At 40.4% G+C, this 16,566-nt stretch overlaps 1 protein-coding gene across 3 annotated transcripts in view; it reads right to left on the reverse strand.

The window, feature by feature from the left end:
• Positions 1-254: 254 nt before the first annotated feature.
• Positions 255-16,566, reverse strand: part of LOC137427575 (uncharacterized) — a 90,339-nt gene continuing 74,027 nt past the window's right edge. For all 3 annotated transcript variants that reach the window (XM_068117172.2, XM_078778002.1, XM_078778003.1), the window contains exons 4-8: positions 14,985-15,082; positions 12,170-12,244; positions 8,099-8,182; positions 3,973-4,055; positions 255-657 (exon numbers count right to left, since the gene is read on the reverse strand). In XM_068117172.2, coding sequence (XP_067973273.1) covers positions 513-657; positions 3,973-4,055; positions 8,099-8,182; positions 12,170-12,244; positions 14,985-15,082 — 485 coding nt within the window. In that variant the 3' untranslated portion in view covers positions 255-512. The remainder of the gene's footprint in view (positions 658-3,972; positions 4,056-8,098; positions 8,183-12,169; positions 12,245-14,984; positions 15,083-16,566) is intronic.

Here is a 16,566-nt window from a genome sequence, read left to right on the forward strand (position 1 = left end):
GGTCTTTCAAAGTCGTGCCGCAGCACGGTACTCGCTCGTTTCTGACCTTCTTTGTACGGTAACACAACATTTGGCGTTGGATCCAGTGGGAAGTTCTGGAGCGACTGACGATCATGGTCTTTCAAAGACGTGCCGTTCTCTTGGAGTTATTTCGGGGAACGACCGTCACACAGGTGTCCGAATGGACCAGGTGGTCATCACAATATGTTACAATGGTGGATCATGGAACATCGCCACGCACCCTCACACAAACATGGCTCCCAGATTAAACTTTATTGTTTCAATCAAGTTTATTTCACAAAAGATGAACAAATTGGAAAATTAAAGTAACAAAAAATTATATTTAACAAGCTTCTGCATCAAATTCGATGTTTGTCTACGCACTTCTTTAAAAGGCGGCAAACAGTCAAACTCGTGATTTATTTTACCGGAATCCTCCATTTTGAAAAATTTTATTCTATAGTTTTCAAACTTTATTCTGAAAAAAAAAATCATTCAACAACAAGAAGTCTTCATCCACTATTATTGCAAAATAAATCTGCCTCGTAGATTCCACCAGATGTGTCATCTGCATCATTGGAAATTTCTGCCTGACTCTTCGAGTCTTCATCATCGGCTTCGCTGTTCTCCACGCCATGACGCACAGACAGCAGTGTTCTAGTGCAAGAGCAACATAATAATCTCATTTTTGTGGGATAGGAAAGTATAATGCCTTCAATGGATTTGGAAGGGGTAACTTGCCGCTTACAATAGGTCACGTGACGTCCGTTCGTGACAATAGGTCACGTGACGAATGTCACGTAAAAATCCCCCAGTGTCCTTTGTGAAGAGTCGGCGAGTTATCGCCGGCACTCTGAACAAATTAAAATTTCCTGCTCTAACCTACGGAGGGTGTTGCATCAGAAGAAGAAGCAACAGGAGGAGAGGAAGTGAGTAGCATGTTTTTTTTTGTGGTGTGCGGGGGGAGATTAATGAAGCTGACGTAATTACGCAATCGCTCTCGTGCAAAAATGCCAAGAGTGACGTTCGTGTTCACCATTGTCGACGTTATTCGTGTGAGACGTGAGAAAGCAACTCATGACATCACGTGACGGCGCAGCAGGATAGAACTGTATACAAGGGCCATCTGGGCTGTCCTTCAAGGGACATCTGGGCTATCCTTGAGGGGTCATCTGGGCTATCCTTCAAGGGTCATCTGGGCTACCCTTCAGGGAATCTGGGCTATCCTTCAGGGAATCTGGGCTACCCTTCAAGGGTCATCTGGGCTATCCTAGAGGGGTCGTCTGGGCTATCCTTAAGGGGTCGTCTGGGCTGTCCTTCAGTTGTCGTCTGGGCTGTCCTTCAGTTGTCGTCTGGGCTGTCCTTCAGTTGTCGTCTGGGCTGTCCTTCAGTTGTCGTCTGGGCTGTCCTTCAGTTGTCGTCTGGGCTGTCCTTCAGTTGTCGTCTGGGCTGTCCTTCAGTTGTCGTCTGGGCTGTCCTTCAGTTGTCGTCTGGGCTGTCCTTCAGTTGTCGTCTGAGCTGTCCTTCAGTTGTCGTCTGGGCTATCCTTCAGTTGTCGTCTGGGCTGTCCTTCAGTTGTCGTCTGGGCTGTCCTTCAGTTGTCGTCTGGGCTATCGTTCAGTTGTCATCTGAGCTATCGTTCAGTTGTCGTCTGGGCTATCCTTCAGTTGTCGTCTGGGCTATCGTTCAGTTGTGGTCTGGGCTATCCTTCAGTTGTGGTCTGGGCTATCCTTCAGTTGTCGTCTGGGCTATCCTTCAGTTGTCGTCTGAGCTATCCTTCAGTTGTCGTCTGGGCTATCGTTCAGTTGTGGTCTGGGCTATCCTTCAGTTGTCGTCTGGGCTATCGTTCAGTTGTCATCTGGGCTATCCTTCAGTTATCGTCTTGGCTATCCTTCAGTTGTCGTCTGGGCTATCCTTCAGTTGTCGTCTGTGCTGTCGTTCAGTTGTCGTCTGAGCTATCGTTCAGTTGTCGTCTGGGATATCCTTCAGTTGTCGTCTGGGCTATCATTCAGTTGTCGTCTGGGCTATCGTTCAGTTGTGGTCTGGGCTATCGTTCAGTTGCCGTCTGGGTTATCCTTCAATTGTCGTCTGGGCTATCCTTCAGTTGTGGTCTGGGCTATCGTTCAGTTGTGGTCTGGGCTATCATTCAGTTGTCGTCTGGGCTATCCTTCAGTTGTCGTCTGGGCTATCCTTCAGTTGTTGTCTGGGTTATCTTTCAATGGTCGTCTTGGCTATCCTTCAGTTGTCGTCTGGGCTATCCTTCAGTTGTTGTCTGGGCTATCCTTCAACGGTCGTCTTGGCTATCCTTCAGTTGTCGCCTGGGCTATCGCCTGGGCTTTTGCCGCCTGGGCTTTTTTGTCGCCTGGGCTTTTGCACGAACACTCTTTATCAGCAATCCACCTGAAACTATCATACTGTGCTGTGCTGGATGAAGCTAAAGGTTAACTATTGCAAGTCAATGGTAGCATCTGGGCTATCGTTCAGTTGTCGTCTGGGTTATCCTTCAGTTGTCGTCTGAGCTATCCTTCAGTTGTCGTCTGGGCTATCGTTCAGTTGTGGTCTGGGCTATCCTTCAGTTGTCGTTTGGGCTATCGTTCAGTTGTCATCTGGGCTATCCTTCAGTTATCGTCTTGGCTATCCTTCAGTTGTCGTCTGGGCTATCCTTCACTTGTCGTCTGTGCTGTCGTTCAGTTGTCGTCTGAGCTATCGTTCAGTTGTCGTCTGGGCTATCCTTCAGTTGTCGTCTGGGCTATCATTCAGTTGTCGTCTGGGCTATCGTTCAGTTGTGGTCTGGGCTATCGTTCAGTTGTCGTCTGGGTTATCCTTCAGTTGTCGTCTGGGATATCCTTCAGTTGTCGTCTGGGCTATCCTTCAGTTGTCATCTGGGCTATCCTTCAGTTGTCGTCTGGGGTATCCTTCAGTTGTCGTCTGGGCTATCCTTCAGTTGTTGTCTGGGCTATCCTTCAATGGTCGTCTTGGCTATCCTTCAATTGTCGTCTGGGCTATCCTTCAGTTGTTGTCTGGGCTATCCTTCAACGGTCGTCTTGTCTTTCCTTCAGTCTTCAACGGTCGTCTTGTCTTCAACGGTCGCCTTCAGTTATCGCGTCTGGGCTATCCTTCAGTTGTCGTCTTGGCTATCCTTCAGTTGTCGTCTGGGCTATCCTTCAGTTGTCGTCTGGGCTATCCTTCAGTTATCGCGTCTGGGCTATCCTTCAGTTGTCGCCTGGGCTATCCTTCAGTTGTTGTCTTGGCTATCCTTCAGTTGTCGCGTCTGGGTTATCCCAGACGATAGGGCCATGGTGGTTTGTATGGAGCCTGTAGCTGCTGTTAGTCTCATTATCTGGAAGCGCGGCTGTGTTGCTGATGCACCAGTAATCTGGTACTCATTTTACTGACCTCGGAAGGATGACAGGCTGAGTCAACCCACCTGGTGTTAATTCAACAGCACGAGAGGCGCTCAAACTCAGGACCCTTAGATCTCAAGCCAGCCACCTTAACCGTTTGCCAACACCAGGCTTGTCTTTAAGCGTTATCGATAACATGATTTCAAGTGTCCTTCAAGTACCTCTCAGGTATATCAGTAATCACAAAGCCAAAGAAAGGTTTTTGGGAAAAGTAAGACCACCTCAAGACCCACCCAGAGCTACTAAACCATGACACAACTATGCTGAGCCATTTTTCATCATCTTGTGGTCTATAATTAATGAATGTACTCATAAGCATCTGAAAATGGGCCAACTTTCTAATAAAAAAACATATTTCTATTAAAGTTTTATTAAACCCCCTATGTTATATCCTTCAGTCGTTGTCTGGGCTATCACTCATAATGCATAATTCACTCTTTATCAGCAATCCACCTGAAACTATCATACTGTGCTGTGCTGGATGAAGCTAAAGGTTAACTATTGCAAGTCAATGGTAGCTTGTCCAAGGGTTATATATAAGACATAAGTGTATATGAACGGGTCTTACATAGCAGTGTCTTCCTCATCGATATATCCAACCGGGTGAAACAGAGCACAAAGCAGAAGTACTCCAACAACGGCCACAATAAGCTGAAAAAAGGGCGATAACATCACAACATCCAGATAAATCTTAATTATCACCATTTTTTGGGCCGGGTGGGGTTACAATTTTGCAAACGCACATCTGTTATATTGTTTATGCAAGTACATGTGCCATTGATATATTACAGGTGCAAGAGTGGTGGTGGAGTAGATTGAGAAAAATACATTTGAGAAAATGAAGGCATGGGGAAGGGTTGGAAACAAAAAGGGAGCAGATTGGAGTTATGGAGGATGGGGGAGCAAATAGAGGGTCGAGTGGAGAAAAGGGGAAATAATGTTTTGTATGAGCTATAAGTCAGGGAAGGAATGGGGTTGTATGGGAATACGAGGAAAGAGGGAAAAAACTCCATTTTTGCTTAATCGTATGTAACTAATGTCATATTGTGCCATGATCCATCTGGGGACACTTATCAATACATATACTGTGTGTATATATATATACTGTGTCACAATACATACACTGTGTTGCAAATATATGTATATAAATATATATATATATATATACACATAAAAAAAAAAATATATATATATATACACATTTAAAAAATAAAAATGTATATGCCATGATGATGACCTATAATAGCTATCCAACATGATGCAGGTTCTCATTTAAAATCCCATTCAATTATCATCAACAAAGATCAGTACGACCCTCAAACATTTTGTTGAATGCTGCCATGAACACTGAAGAGGTACAGACTTTTAATGACTACTTCATTTCGTATGCAGCCTGCAGGTGCTGGTTGCACCATTGTAGGGAGGGCGGCTGGCTGTACTGCTGATGCAGTGCCCCCTGTAAGTTAGGGCAGGAATTTGTTCAGAGTGCCTGCGATAGCTCGCACTAGAATGACAGTTTACAGCTGGGTTGAGATTCAAAACCATGCCAGACAGCTCAGAGGCGAGCATGTGTGCCTCTAGGCCATCCCACCATCCCTTTGAAATATTAATTTAGTGCACTGAAATCAAGTTGGCCTGAGATGTGTGATAGCCCAGTTTACTTCTCAGATACATACATACATACACACATACACATACACACACAGAGCTATTGCAATACTATTCCTCTCACTGTCGACCAATATCCTTCCCATGATGTCAAGTGCACTCCATTTAGTGTATATTTTCTGTTGTTCCTGCGTTATTCTCTAGACATAAGGGGGTAGTTTTGATGAAAGAACCACCTTTAGAGGCTATTTTTCCCTGCAAAGCAGGGGTTGGCCTTTTTCGGGCACCATGGTCCCCTTTTTGAAGCAATGTTTTACGGCCGGATGCCCTTCCTGCCACCAATCCTGTTAGTCGACTCTTGCGACACACAGGGAATTACCAGTGAACTGGTACTCAATATGCCGACCTCGGAAGGATGACAGGCTGAGTCAACCCCTCTGGCGTTCATTCAGCGATCGACCAGGATTCGAACCCAGGATCCTAGGATCCCAAGCCGGCACCCTAACCACTAAGCCAACACCAGTAAGTTTTGATGGTAAGATGACAATTATTTTTCACATTTTGGGTTCTTCAAATGTAAGACAAATTTTGGATTAGGGTTAGAGCTGGAGATAGACCAATGAATATACAAACTACCTGATTTGAGATGCAAAATAAACCATCACAAATTATTTAATTTGAGGCTCAATATAAATAAAAATGTATTGTTTGTAAGAAAAACGATACTAATTACAATAATGTGTGATCTAAGAAACAAAGAAAAATAATATCAGTAATTATTGTTATTATTTAACCGATACTAATTACAATAATGTATGATCTAAGAAAAAAAGAAAAATAATATCAGTAATTATTGTTATTATTTAACCGATACCAATTACAATAATGTGTGATCTAAGAAAAAAAGAAAAATAATATCAGTAATTATTGTTATTATTAAACCGATACTAATTACAATAATGTGTGATCTAAGAAAAAAAGAAAAATAATATCAGTAATTATTGTTATTATTTAACCGATACTAGTTACAATAATGTGTGATCTAAGAAAAAAAGAAAAATAATATCAGTAATTATTGTTGTTATTTAACCGATACCAATTACAATAATGTGTGATGGAAGAAAAAAAGAAAAATAATATCAGTAATTATTGTTATTATTTAACCGATACTAATTACAATAATGTGTGATCTAAGAAAAAAAGAAAAATAATATCAGTAATTATTGTTATTATTTAACCGATACTAATTACAATAATGTGTGATCTAAGAAAAAAAGAAAAAAAATATCAGTAATTATTGTTATTTAACCGATAATAATTACATTAATGTGTGATCAAAGAAAAAAAGAAAAATAATATCAGTAATTATTATTATTTAACCGATACTAATTACAATAATGTGTGATGGAAGAAAAAAAGAAAAATAATATCAGTAATTATTGTTATTATTTAACCGATACTAATTACAATAATGTGTGATCTATGAAAAAAAGAAAAATAATATCAGTAATTATTGTTATTATTTAACCGATACTAATTACAATAATGTGTGATCTAAGAAAAGAAGAAAAATAATATCAGTAATTGTTGTTATTATTTAACCGATACTAATTACAATAATGTGTGATCTAAGAAAAAAAGAAAAATAATATCAGTAATTATTGTTATTATTTAACCGATACTAAGTACAATAATGTGTGATCTAAGAAAAGAAGAAAAATAATATCAGTAATTATTGTTATTATTTAACCTATAATATGAATACGCATTGCGTAGAGTGAGAGCTTCGTCGACAATAGTCAGTCGATCGAGTATGCAGCCCTCGCAAACATCTGTAGGCCTAGGCCTAGCTAGGCTAGGTTGTTTGATCTTGGGCTTAGAATTAAAATTCAAATTAATTTTATTGAATGGATAGATTGGGATAGAATGCAGAACTTACCTACTGTAGGCTATATAGTCTAGACTTCTAGTCGACTGGACCAGGTAAGTAGGGCCGACTGGCAGGTACGTACTGAAATCGGTGTACCTGGCTTAAATGAAGTCGGTGTAGCTGGCGGAAAGCTGAAGCCGGTGCAGCTGGTGGAAAAAAGAAGTCGGTGTAGCTGGCATAAATGATGAGTGGTTTCGAATTCAAAATCCGTTCTGTGCAGTACTGTATTGTAATTTCTTGATTTTAATCACCAGGTGAAAATAATTGTAATCAACAGGTGAAAATAATTTATCGGTCGCGCCAGACCAAAGCAAGATCACGTGAGCAAGATGGCGGATCATGGAAGGGACATTTCAAATGACAACATGGAATTTTGTCCCCAAGGGAATGGGGAAAATTTTGAAAAATTTTTTTTTGTGAAATTTGAAAAAAAAATTGTGAAATTTGAAATGAAAATGAAATTTTGAATGGATTTACATATACATGCAATTGGCATAGAGGTTCGCTTACAAAGCTCTCTACTAATTACAATATTGTGTGATCTAAGAAAAAAAGAAAAATAATATCAGTAATTATTGTTATTATTTAACCGATAATAATTACAATAATGTGTGATCTAAGAAAAAAAGAAAAATAATATCAGTAATTATTGTTATTATTTAACCGATACTAATTACAATAATGTGTGATCTAAGAAAAAAAGAATAATAATATCAGAAATTATTGTTATTATTTAACCGATAATAATTACAATGTGTGATCTAAGAAAAAAAGAAAAATAATATCAGTAATTATTGTTATTATTTAACCGATACTAATTACAATAATGTGTGATCTAAGAAAAAAAGAAAAATAATATCAGTAATTATTGTTATTATTTAACCGATACTAATTACAATAATGTGTGATCTAAGAAAAAAAGAAAAATAATATCAGTAATTATTGTTATTATTTAACCGATACTAAGTACAATAATGTGTGATCTAAGAAAAGAAGAAAAATAATATCAGTAATTATTGTTATTATTTAACCGATACTAATTACAATAATGTGTGATTTAAGAAAAAAAGAAAAATAATATCAGTAATTATTGTTATTATTATTATTTAACCGGCATGTAACTGATAATGACATGCTAAATCGACAGTAATTTTACCATGAGGAGGTGCCCAACAGCCAGCAAAGCAAGAACTTCTTCTTTGTGGGACGCGACATAATTCAGCAACGTGAAGACACATTTCTGTCGAAAGCAAAGAAAACTCGTATATTTATTCGGCACAAAAGGCAACGGTGTAATCGTAAATAAAATATACGTAATGATATAATCAATATTGAATAATTGGGTTGGCAAGATGTCCTACAGCTATGTACACTCACCTAAGCCATCTAGCCTGGGTTCAAATCCCACCCTAACTATGTAGTCGAGCATCAGGCCTCACCTGCTGGTTCGTGAAAAACTTGGGCCAAAAGCTTCCCTTGGGCCAACCCCACATGAATGTGGGAATAATTGTGGCCATTAAAGAAGAAGAAGTAAGTTGTGGATTATTAAAAGTGCAGCAAGCGTCGTGAGCAAAACACTTACTCGAAGAAAGACATTTTAATTCAAGATGCAATCCTTTTGGTATTTTTTGTTTTATCTCAAAAATAATAAAGTGGAAGCAAAAATGTAAACATAAGCAAATAAAAATATTTTATTTGAAATCATCATTTTCCAGACTTAGTAGCATTATGGTTTAAGTCTGGGAGTGTGCGAGTCTGAGGTCGATGATTAGATTCCAAAGATTTAAACACTGGGAGTGTTGCATTCTTGCTTGACACTCAGCATTTAGAGGATAGGGCAGAGATAAACCCAATGGGTTTGCATCTAATGAGAAAAAGGGGATTTGGTGAGAGGGGAGTGTGGTGTGGTGGGGCGCATGACTGTGGAGGGGAAAAAATAAACGAGACAAAATAGCACCACCAGCAACAACAGTTCTCTGGGCAGATACATCACTTCCCCAAAGTCGGCGGCTGTGTTGTCTAAAGCCTCTTTGCGCATGTGTTTGTGTGATTTGTGCACAGTCCCTGTATGAACCTTAGCGACCCGTAAAAATAATAAGAATAACTAGAAAGCATGTGAAAATGCAAAGCCCATCCGTGTCTGTTTGTATTCTGTCGTCGTCCTCTTCTTCTGTATGCTCAAAATAACGAAAACAGTTTTTTAAAAAATACAAAATAAAAATTGATGATTTTATGCAGCCCTGACCTTTGAGATTTAGATCTAAAAAATAATCGTCTAGCTTTTGATTGGTGAACCAATTCTGTGACCCAATGGGCAAATTCTTAAAATTTCAGGTCAATTGGACAAAAATTGATGATTTTATGCAACCTTCCTCTTCATTTACCAACCAACCATTATGCAACCTTCATTTATGCAACCTTCCCGTCCATGGTACACGGAATCTTGTGGTGAGGCTGTTGCCCTGAAACAACTTGCTTTCGTCTCCTGGAAAGCAAATCCAACGGAAGGAAATCTCATTTCCTTTCACAAAGCCCGAAACAAGTGTGTGTCCACCCTCAGGAGAGCCAGGAAACAATATCTCACCGTTCTCAAGACCGAACTCTCTTATCTGTCTCCCTCTTCCAAATCCTGGTGGCGTCTGGTCAAATCTGTTTCTGGTGTTTGTTCCCCCTCCATCCCCTCCCTCACCTCAAACGGCTTAACGGCTGACTCCGCACGTGAAAAAGCTGAATGCCTCAACTCTGTGTTTGCCTCTAAATCTTGTGTCCCAAACCCATCCCTCTCTGTACCCACCGTACCCAGTCGTACCCAGCTGCTCCTGGACTATGTGTCCTTTCCTCCTAACAAGGTGGAAAAGTTTCTGTCAACCCTCGACTCTGATTCTGCAACTGGTCCTGACGGCATCAGCCCACGGGTCCTAAAATCATGTGCTTCCGCTCTTTCACTCCCTCTTTCTGTTCTCTTCACCCTCTCTTTTGCTCAAGGTCATCTGCCATCTGCTTGGAAATCAGCCAACATCACTGCTTTGCACAAAAAAGGTGCAAAAACAGATCCCAGCAACTACAGACCAATCAGCCTTCTCCCAATTATCAGCAAAGTCATGGAATCCATCATTGCTTCAGATATGAAATCTTTCCTCTTCTCCAATGGCTTGATCTCTGATCATCAATTTGGTTTCAGACCTGGTCACTCTACTCTGGACATGCTGCTTCTGCTTTCTCAACAATGGATGGAGGTCCTCAACGCCAAACAGGAAATTAGAGCCGTCTCCCTTGACATTTCACGTGCCTTCGATACGGTCTGGCACCCTGCTCTGCTCACCAAACTCTCCTCCTTTGGTATCCATGGAAATCTCCACGCATGGCTGGCGGACATCCTCTCTGGTCGTAGTCAACATGTGGCCCTGAATGGGTTTCTCTCATCTCCTCTTCCTGTTCAGGCTGGTGTTCCCCAAGGTAGTGTTCTGGGCCCTGTGCTTTTTCTAGTCTTCATCAATGATCTCTCTGACTCTCTTGAAAATCCTCTCTATCTCTTTGCTGACGACTCTACTCTCTGTCGCTCCATTCCTCATCCCTCAGATCGGCAGTCTGCAGCCTCCTCACACTCTGCAGACCTGGACAAAATCACAGACTGGGCAAACAAATGGCACATGTCTTTCAATCCTGATAAATCTCACACTCTTACGATGTCTCTCCGAAAAGACCGACTGGAAAACCCTCCCATCCACTTTCTGAATAATCCTCTCCAAGAAGTTCTGTCACTCAAGCTTTTGGGTCTCACTATTTGCCATGATCTTTCCTGGGAAAACCACATTTCAAATCTGGCCTCCAAAGCCAGACGCCGACTGGGCATCCTCCGTCGTGCGAAGTCCTTCCTTGGCACACCTGAGCTCCTCACCACATACAAGGCTTTCATCCGCAGCTCTATGGAATACTGCTCTCCCCTCTGGTCTGGTGCTCCTGCCTCACACCTAGCCCGTCTTCACGCTGTTGAAACCAAAGCGTTCAGAATCATTGGAATCTCCCGCGATGAAGCTAACTCCAAGGGCCTTTCACTCACTCACCGCAGGCAGGTTGGTGGTCTTTCCGTCTTCTACCGACTCCTCTCTGGCCTTGCCCCCCCAGCCCTCTCTGGGCTCTGTCCCCCAAATATTCCTACAGGTCGCACAAGATCTGCCTGCAACCCTCTTATGGTTAAACTGCCAAAATCAAGACTTTCTGCTCACCTTCACTCCTTCATTCCTCTTTTCTCCCACCTCTGGAACAAACTCCCTCACTCTCTTCAATCCCACTCCACCCTCCAGGTCTTTAAAACAGCTGTTCACCACCATCTCTTATCCTCCCCCATCCAAAACCTTGATCTTTTCTACCCCCGCTAATTTCGGTCCCCTTGTGTTTTATACCTCTCCCCCCCCCACCCCCCTCCCTCCCCTTCCCACGTCTCCTGCCCCCAAGCCCTCTCCCTCCCACACTTCTCCCTGCTCTCAAATGTTGTGGTTGTGTGCTTCCCCTTCTCTCCCCATCTTGTCTTCCGCTCCCTCTTTTTGTATATTTTGTTTGTCTGGTTGATTTGTTTGTGAAATAAATGTTAGCTCTTTCATGAGCCTCGATTCAGTATACAAAAAAAAAAAAAAAAAAAAAACCTTGACCTTTGACCTTTTGATCTAAAAAACAAACAAACAATCGAGTCCTACCTTTTGATTAGTGAACCAATTCAGTGATGCAAATTCCTGAAATTTCAGGTCAATCAGGTGAAAATTAGTGATTTTACACCACCTTCACCTTTGACCATTTCATCTAAAAAAAACAATCGGCTTGTTGCTTTTCATTGGTGAACCAATGCAGTGACCCAATATGCAAGATTTTTGTAAATCGGATGAAAATTGACGATTTTATGTGATGCTGACCTTTTGACCAAATTATTAATCTGCCTTCTCCATATTCTCATAATAAATCTTTGTTGAAAATTTGATGACAAAACTCAAATGGTAAATTGAAATTTCAGGTCAATTGGATAGAAATTGATGATTTTAAATGTCGCTGACCTTTGACCTTTTGACAAAATTATTACTTTGTCTTCTCCATATTATCATAATCATGCTTTGTTGAAAATTGATGACAATAGCTCAAATGGTAAAAAAAAAGTTACGGCCCGGACAGGCAGACACACAGAAATGATTACAATACCCCACCTCCTGCTATGCAGGGGACGGGCTAATAAACCCACCTTGTCACGTGTAATGAAGCACCAGGATGAAACGAGCACCTCCATTACAAGCATTGATAAGAGGCCAAGCAACAGCTGGGATAGGGAGAACAAAAAAGATAAAGATTCCAGGCACAGAAAAAAAAAGAAAAAAAAAATTGACATTTTTTGTTGACAAAATTAAACAAACGAGGTCAAGAAACATATTTTCAGGAAAAAGCACCAAAAGATGAATGATTAATTGGTTAGGTCAATTTCAAGGTTATCGTGACATAATGCAATCATGTGATGTTTTTTCGGCTTAGAATAATAGACTTGCACAGCAGGCTGAAACCTGTCCAACAACAAGAAACTGCGGACAGTGGACAAACAGACACCAGACAATTTGGAGTGACAACTTTGGTGTACCCATCTGAGTACATGTACAAAGTTCCTGCTATTGGGGAAACCCAGATTCAAACCTCGTTTACTGTGATGATTTCTCCTCGTCTCCTCATGACATTACAGTTAAAATATGAATGTGCATCGTCGTCTCCCAATGTCCTTTCCTTGCACGTACAATCTCTTCCATCAATTAGCCTTTGATAAACAAATAATAAAATGTCTTTGTCAGCCGCAGCTGTCTGATCAGCAATGCCATACCGAAAACACATGACTTCACCACAACTGAAGGACGAACAAGAAAGATTGTTAAAATAGCATTTTCAAAATACGGAATTTGGAGAATTGCGACGGGAGCAGTCCAAAATGATTCCACAATTGCTTATGTGATAAATATATAGCACCTAAGTGGTTTATGACAACCCAAGTATGAAAAATAGTTCATGGTTTTAAATCTGGAAATAAGCTCACAAGATGAACTTAAACATCCTAATATTAATTTACAATTGGTCACTGGTTTTGACACCAATACAATTTTTTATTACGGAACCTAGGGATCAAAAAACTACATATATCGAGCTAACTTTCAAATGGAGCACCTCAACACCATTAGGGCATTTAAATTGCATCAGATGTGGCAATAAATGTGAATTTTTTTTGCCGTTTTCTTTTGCCATGTTTTTTTTTTTGCCATGTTTTTTGCCATCTTTATTTTTTTCCATCTTTATTTTTTTCCAGCTTTTTGCCATCTTTATTTTTTTTCGCCATGTTTTTTGCCATGTTTTTGCCATCTTTATTTTTTGCCATGTTCTTTGCCATGTTTTTTTTTGCGATGTTTTTTTTGGCATGTTTTTTTGGCGAGAGTTGGCGAGAAAGTCAGGAAAATATTAGAATTTTTTTCAAGGTGCTGGAGATGGCTTGCCGACAGTTCACAAAAGACACAGTGGAGTTGGGGGTGGGGTGGGATGAGGGGGAGGAAGATCATTAAGATCCACCAACGGCCACTGCTGGCAGACAGGTCCTCTGGCTTAACATCCTTCTGATGGATGGCACACACATTGATGCCACGACCATATTTTTTTGTCATGTCCATGTTTTTTTGCCATGTTTTTGCCATGTTTTTTTGCCATGTTATTCCATGTTCTTTTTTTGCCATGTTTTTGCCATGTTTTTGCCGGGTTTTTTGCCATGTTTTTTCCATATTCTTTTTTTGCCATGTTTTTGTCGGTTTTTTTTGCCATGTTTTTGCCGTTTTTTTGCCATGTTTTTGCCAGTTTATTTGCCATGTATTTGCCTGGTTTTTTGCCATGTTTTTTCCATACTCTTTTTTTGCCATGTTTTTGTCGGTTTTTGTCATGTTTTTGCCGTTTTTTGCCATGTTTTTGCTGTTTTTTGCCATGTTTTGGCCGTTTTTTTGCCATGTTTTGGCCGTTTTTGCCATGTTTTTGCCAGGTTTTTTGCCATGTTTTTCCATATTCTTTTTTTGCCATGTTTTTGCCGTTTTTCCATATTCTTTTTTGCCATGTTTTTGCCGTTTTTTGCCATGTTTTTCCATATTCTTTTTTGCCATATTCTTTTTTGCCATGTTTTTGTCGGTTTTTTTGTCATGTTTTTGCCGTTTTTTGCCATGTTTTTCCATATTCTTTTTTTGCCATGTTTTTGTCGTTTTTTCCATATTCTTTTTTTTGCCATGTTTTTGCCGGTTTTTTGCCATATTTTTGCCAGGTTTTTTGCCATGTTTTTTCCATATTCTTTTTTGCCATGTTTTTGCCGTTTTTTCCATATTCTTTTTTGCCATGTTTTTGCCGTTTTTTGCCATGTTTTTCCATATTCTTTTTTGCCATATTCGTTTTTGCCATGTTTTTGTCGGTTTTTTTGTCATGTTTTTGCCGTTTTTTGCCATGTTTTTCCATATTCTTTTTTGCCATGTTTTTGTCGTTTTTTTCATATTCTTTTTTTTGCCATGTTTTTGTCGGGTTTTTGCCATGTTAATGCCGTTTTTTGCCAGGTTTTTTCCATATTATTTTTTGCCATGTTTTTTCCATATTCTTTTTTGCCATGTTTTTGCAGTTTTTTCATATTCTTTTTTGCCATGTTTTTGTCGGGTTTTTTCCATGTTTTTGCCGTTTTTTACCATGTTTTTTCCATATGCTTTTTTGGCAAGTTTTTTTTGCCCTGTTTTTTTTTGTCAACCTTTTTTTTGCCTTTTTTGCCATCTCCATCCCTCCCCCGTTTAGAATCCTGTGGGCACGGGCAACTTGCTACAGTATTTATAAACAGTGAAATGCCAAATGGATATGACAGTAAGGGCAAAATTTTTACTTTCCATCAATGTTCAACTCATTGATTTGTGGTTTGGTTGTGAGGAAGAACCAATGGGTTTAAGTGGAAGCAGTGTGCAATGGATAATAATTACTGTCTGTATAAGCATTGCCAGCTTCTACCACTGCCTCACCAGGATAAGAATGCTGGGTGATTCCATCTGAGCTCCACTGCAGCCAAGAACAGCCAAACTTATCGCCATTACACCCCCAACGGTACCACCCATTGTCACTTGGGTGTAAAAAACAAGAATACACCGAAACATGAGATTGTTGAAATGCAAAACATCAGAAAAACACATCAGTTTATATTCACTCAACTGCAGGATGACGGCCTCCTTCAACTCACTTTTGGTGTATATATTAGCATACTCGCCATGCTTGCCAAGTTGGTGAGAAAGTCAGGAAAATGTTAGAATTTTTTTCAAGGTGCCGGCGATGGCTTGCCGACTCTTCACAAAAGACACAGTGGAGTTGGGGGTGGGGTGGGGTGGGGTTAGGGGGAAGAAGATCATTAAGATCCACCAATGGCCACTGCTGGCAGACAGGTCCTCTGGATTAACATCCTTCTGATGGATGGCGCACACATTGATGCCACGACCTGCATGTGAAACACCAGGATGGCAGTTTATAGTGGGGTCGAGATTGGAACCCAGACAAGATAGCCAAAGGCAAGTGCGCACACGTCTGACCTATCGTGCCAATCCATACTGACCACATTTGATCTAACAGAATGCTGAATAGACATGCGAGCACATGGCCTGCATTTCCGATTTATCGCTTCACCAAGCAACATGTATCTGTTCAGATCACCCATCGGATCTGCACAAATACATTGTTTATGCCATTAATTGAATCAACGACCAATTTGCGTGCACAAATCCTTTCTACTCAAGTACAAAGTGATGTACACGTTTCTTTACAAATACCTACTTTTGCCATATTTTCATGTCCCAACAAAGCAACCTATAGATAGATGAACCAGAAAAGGGAAGTGGTGAAGTGAGAAAGCTGACCACTTAAAAAAAACTCAATATAAACGAAAAATTTCATCAGATATGATTTTAAACACAAAAAACATTTTACTGCCATTTTCGCAGCAAACTACGATCAACTTTATTCCTTCGAGACAATCGGTTGGTCAGTGGATTGACATTAGAAATCCCTCCCTGACATTAGAAATCCCTCTCTGACATTAGAAATCCCTCCCTGACATTAGAAATCCCTCCCTGACATTATAAATCCCTCCCTGACATTAGAAATCCCTCCCTGACATTATAAATCCCTCCCTGACATTAGAAATCCCTCCCTGACATTATAAATCCCTCCCTGACATTAGAAATCCCTCCCTGACATTAGAAATCCCTCCCTGACATTAGAAATCCCTCCCTGACATTAGAAATCCCCCCCTGACATTAGAAATCCGTCCCTGACATTAGAAATCCCTCCGTGACATTTGAAATCCCTCTCTGACATTAGAAATCCCTCCCTGACATTTGAAATCCCTCTCTGACATTAGAAATCCCTCCCTGACATTAGAAATCCCTCCCTGACATTAGAAATCCCTCTCTGACATTAGAAATCCCTCCCTGACATTAGAAATCCCTCCCTGACATTATAAATCCCTCCCTGACATTAGAAATCCCTCCCTGACATTATAAATCCCTCCCTGACATTAGAAATCCCTCCCTGACATTATAAATCCCTCCCTGACAT

This window comes from Myxine glutinosa, chromosome 5 (assembly GCF_964187855.1).
Source record: "Myxine glutinosa chromosome 5, kmMyxGlut1.1, whole genome shotgun sequence".
In the NCBI taxonomy this organism is placed as follows: Eukaryota; Metazoa; Chordata; class Myxini; order Myxiniformes; family Myxinidae; genus Myxine; species Myxine glutinosa.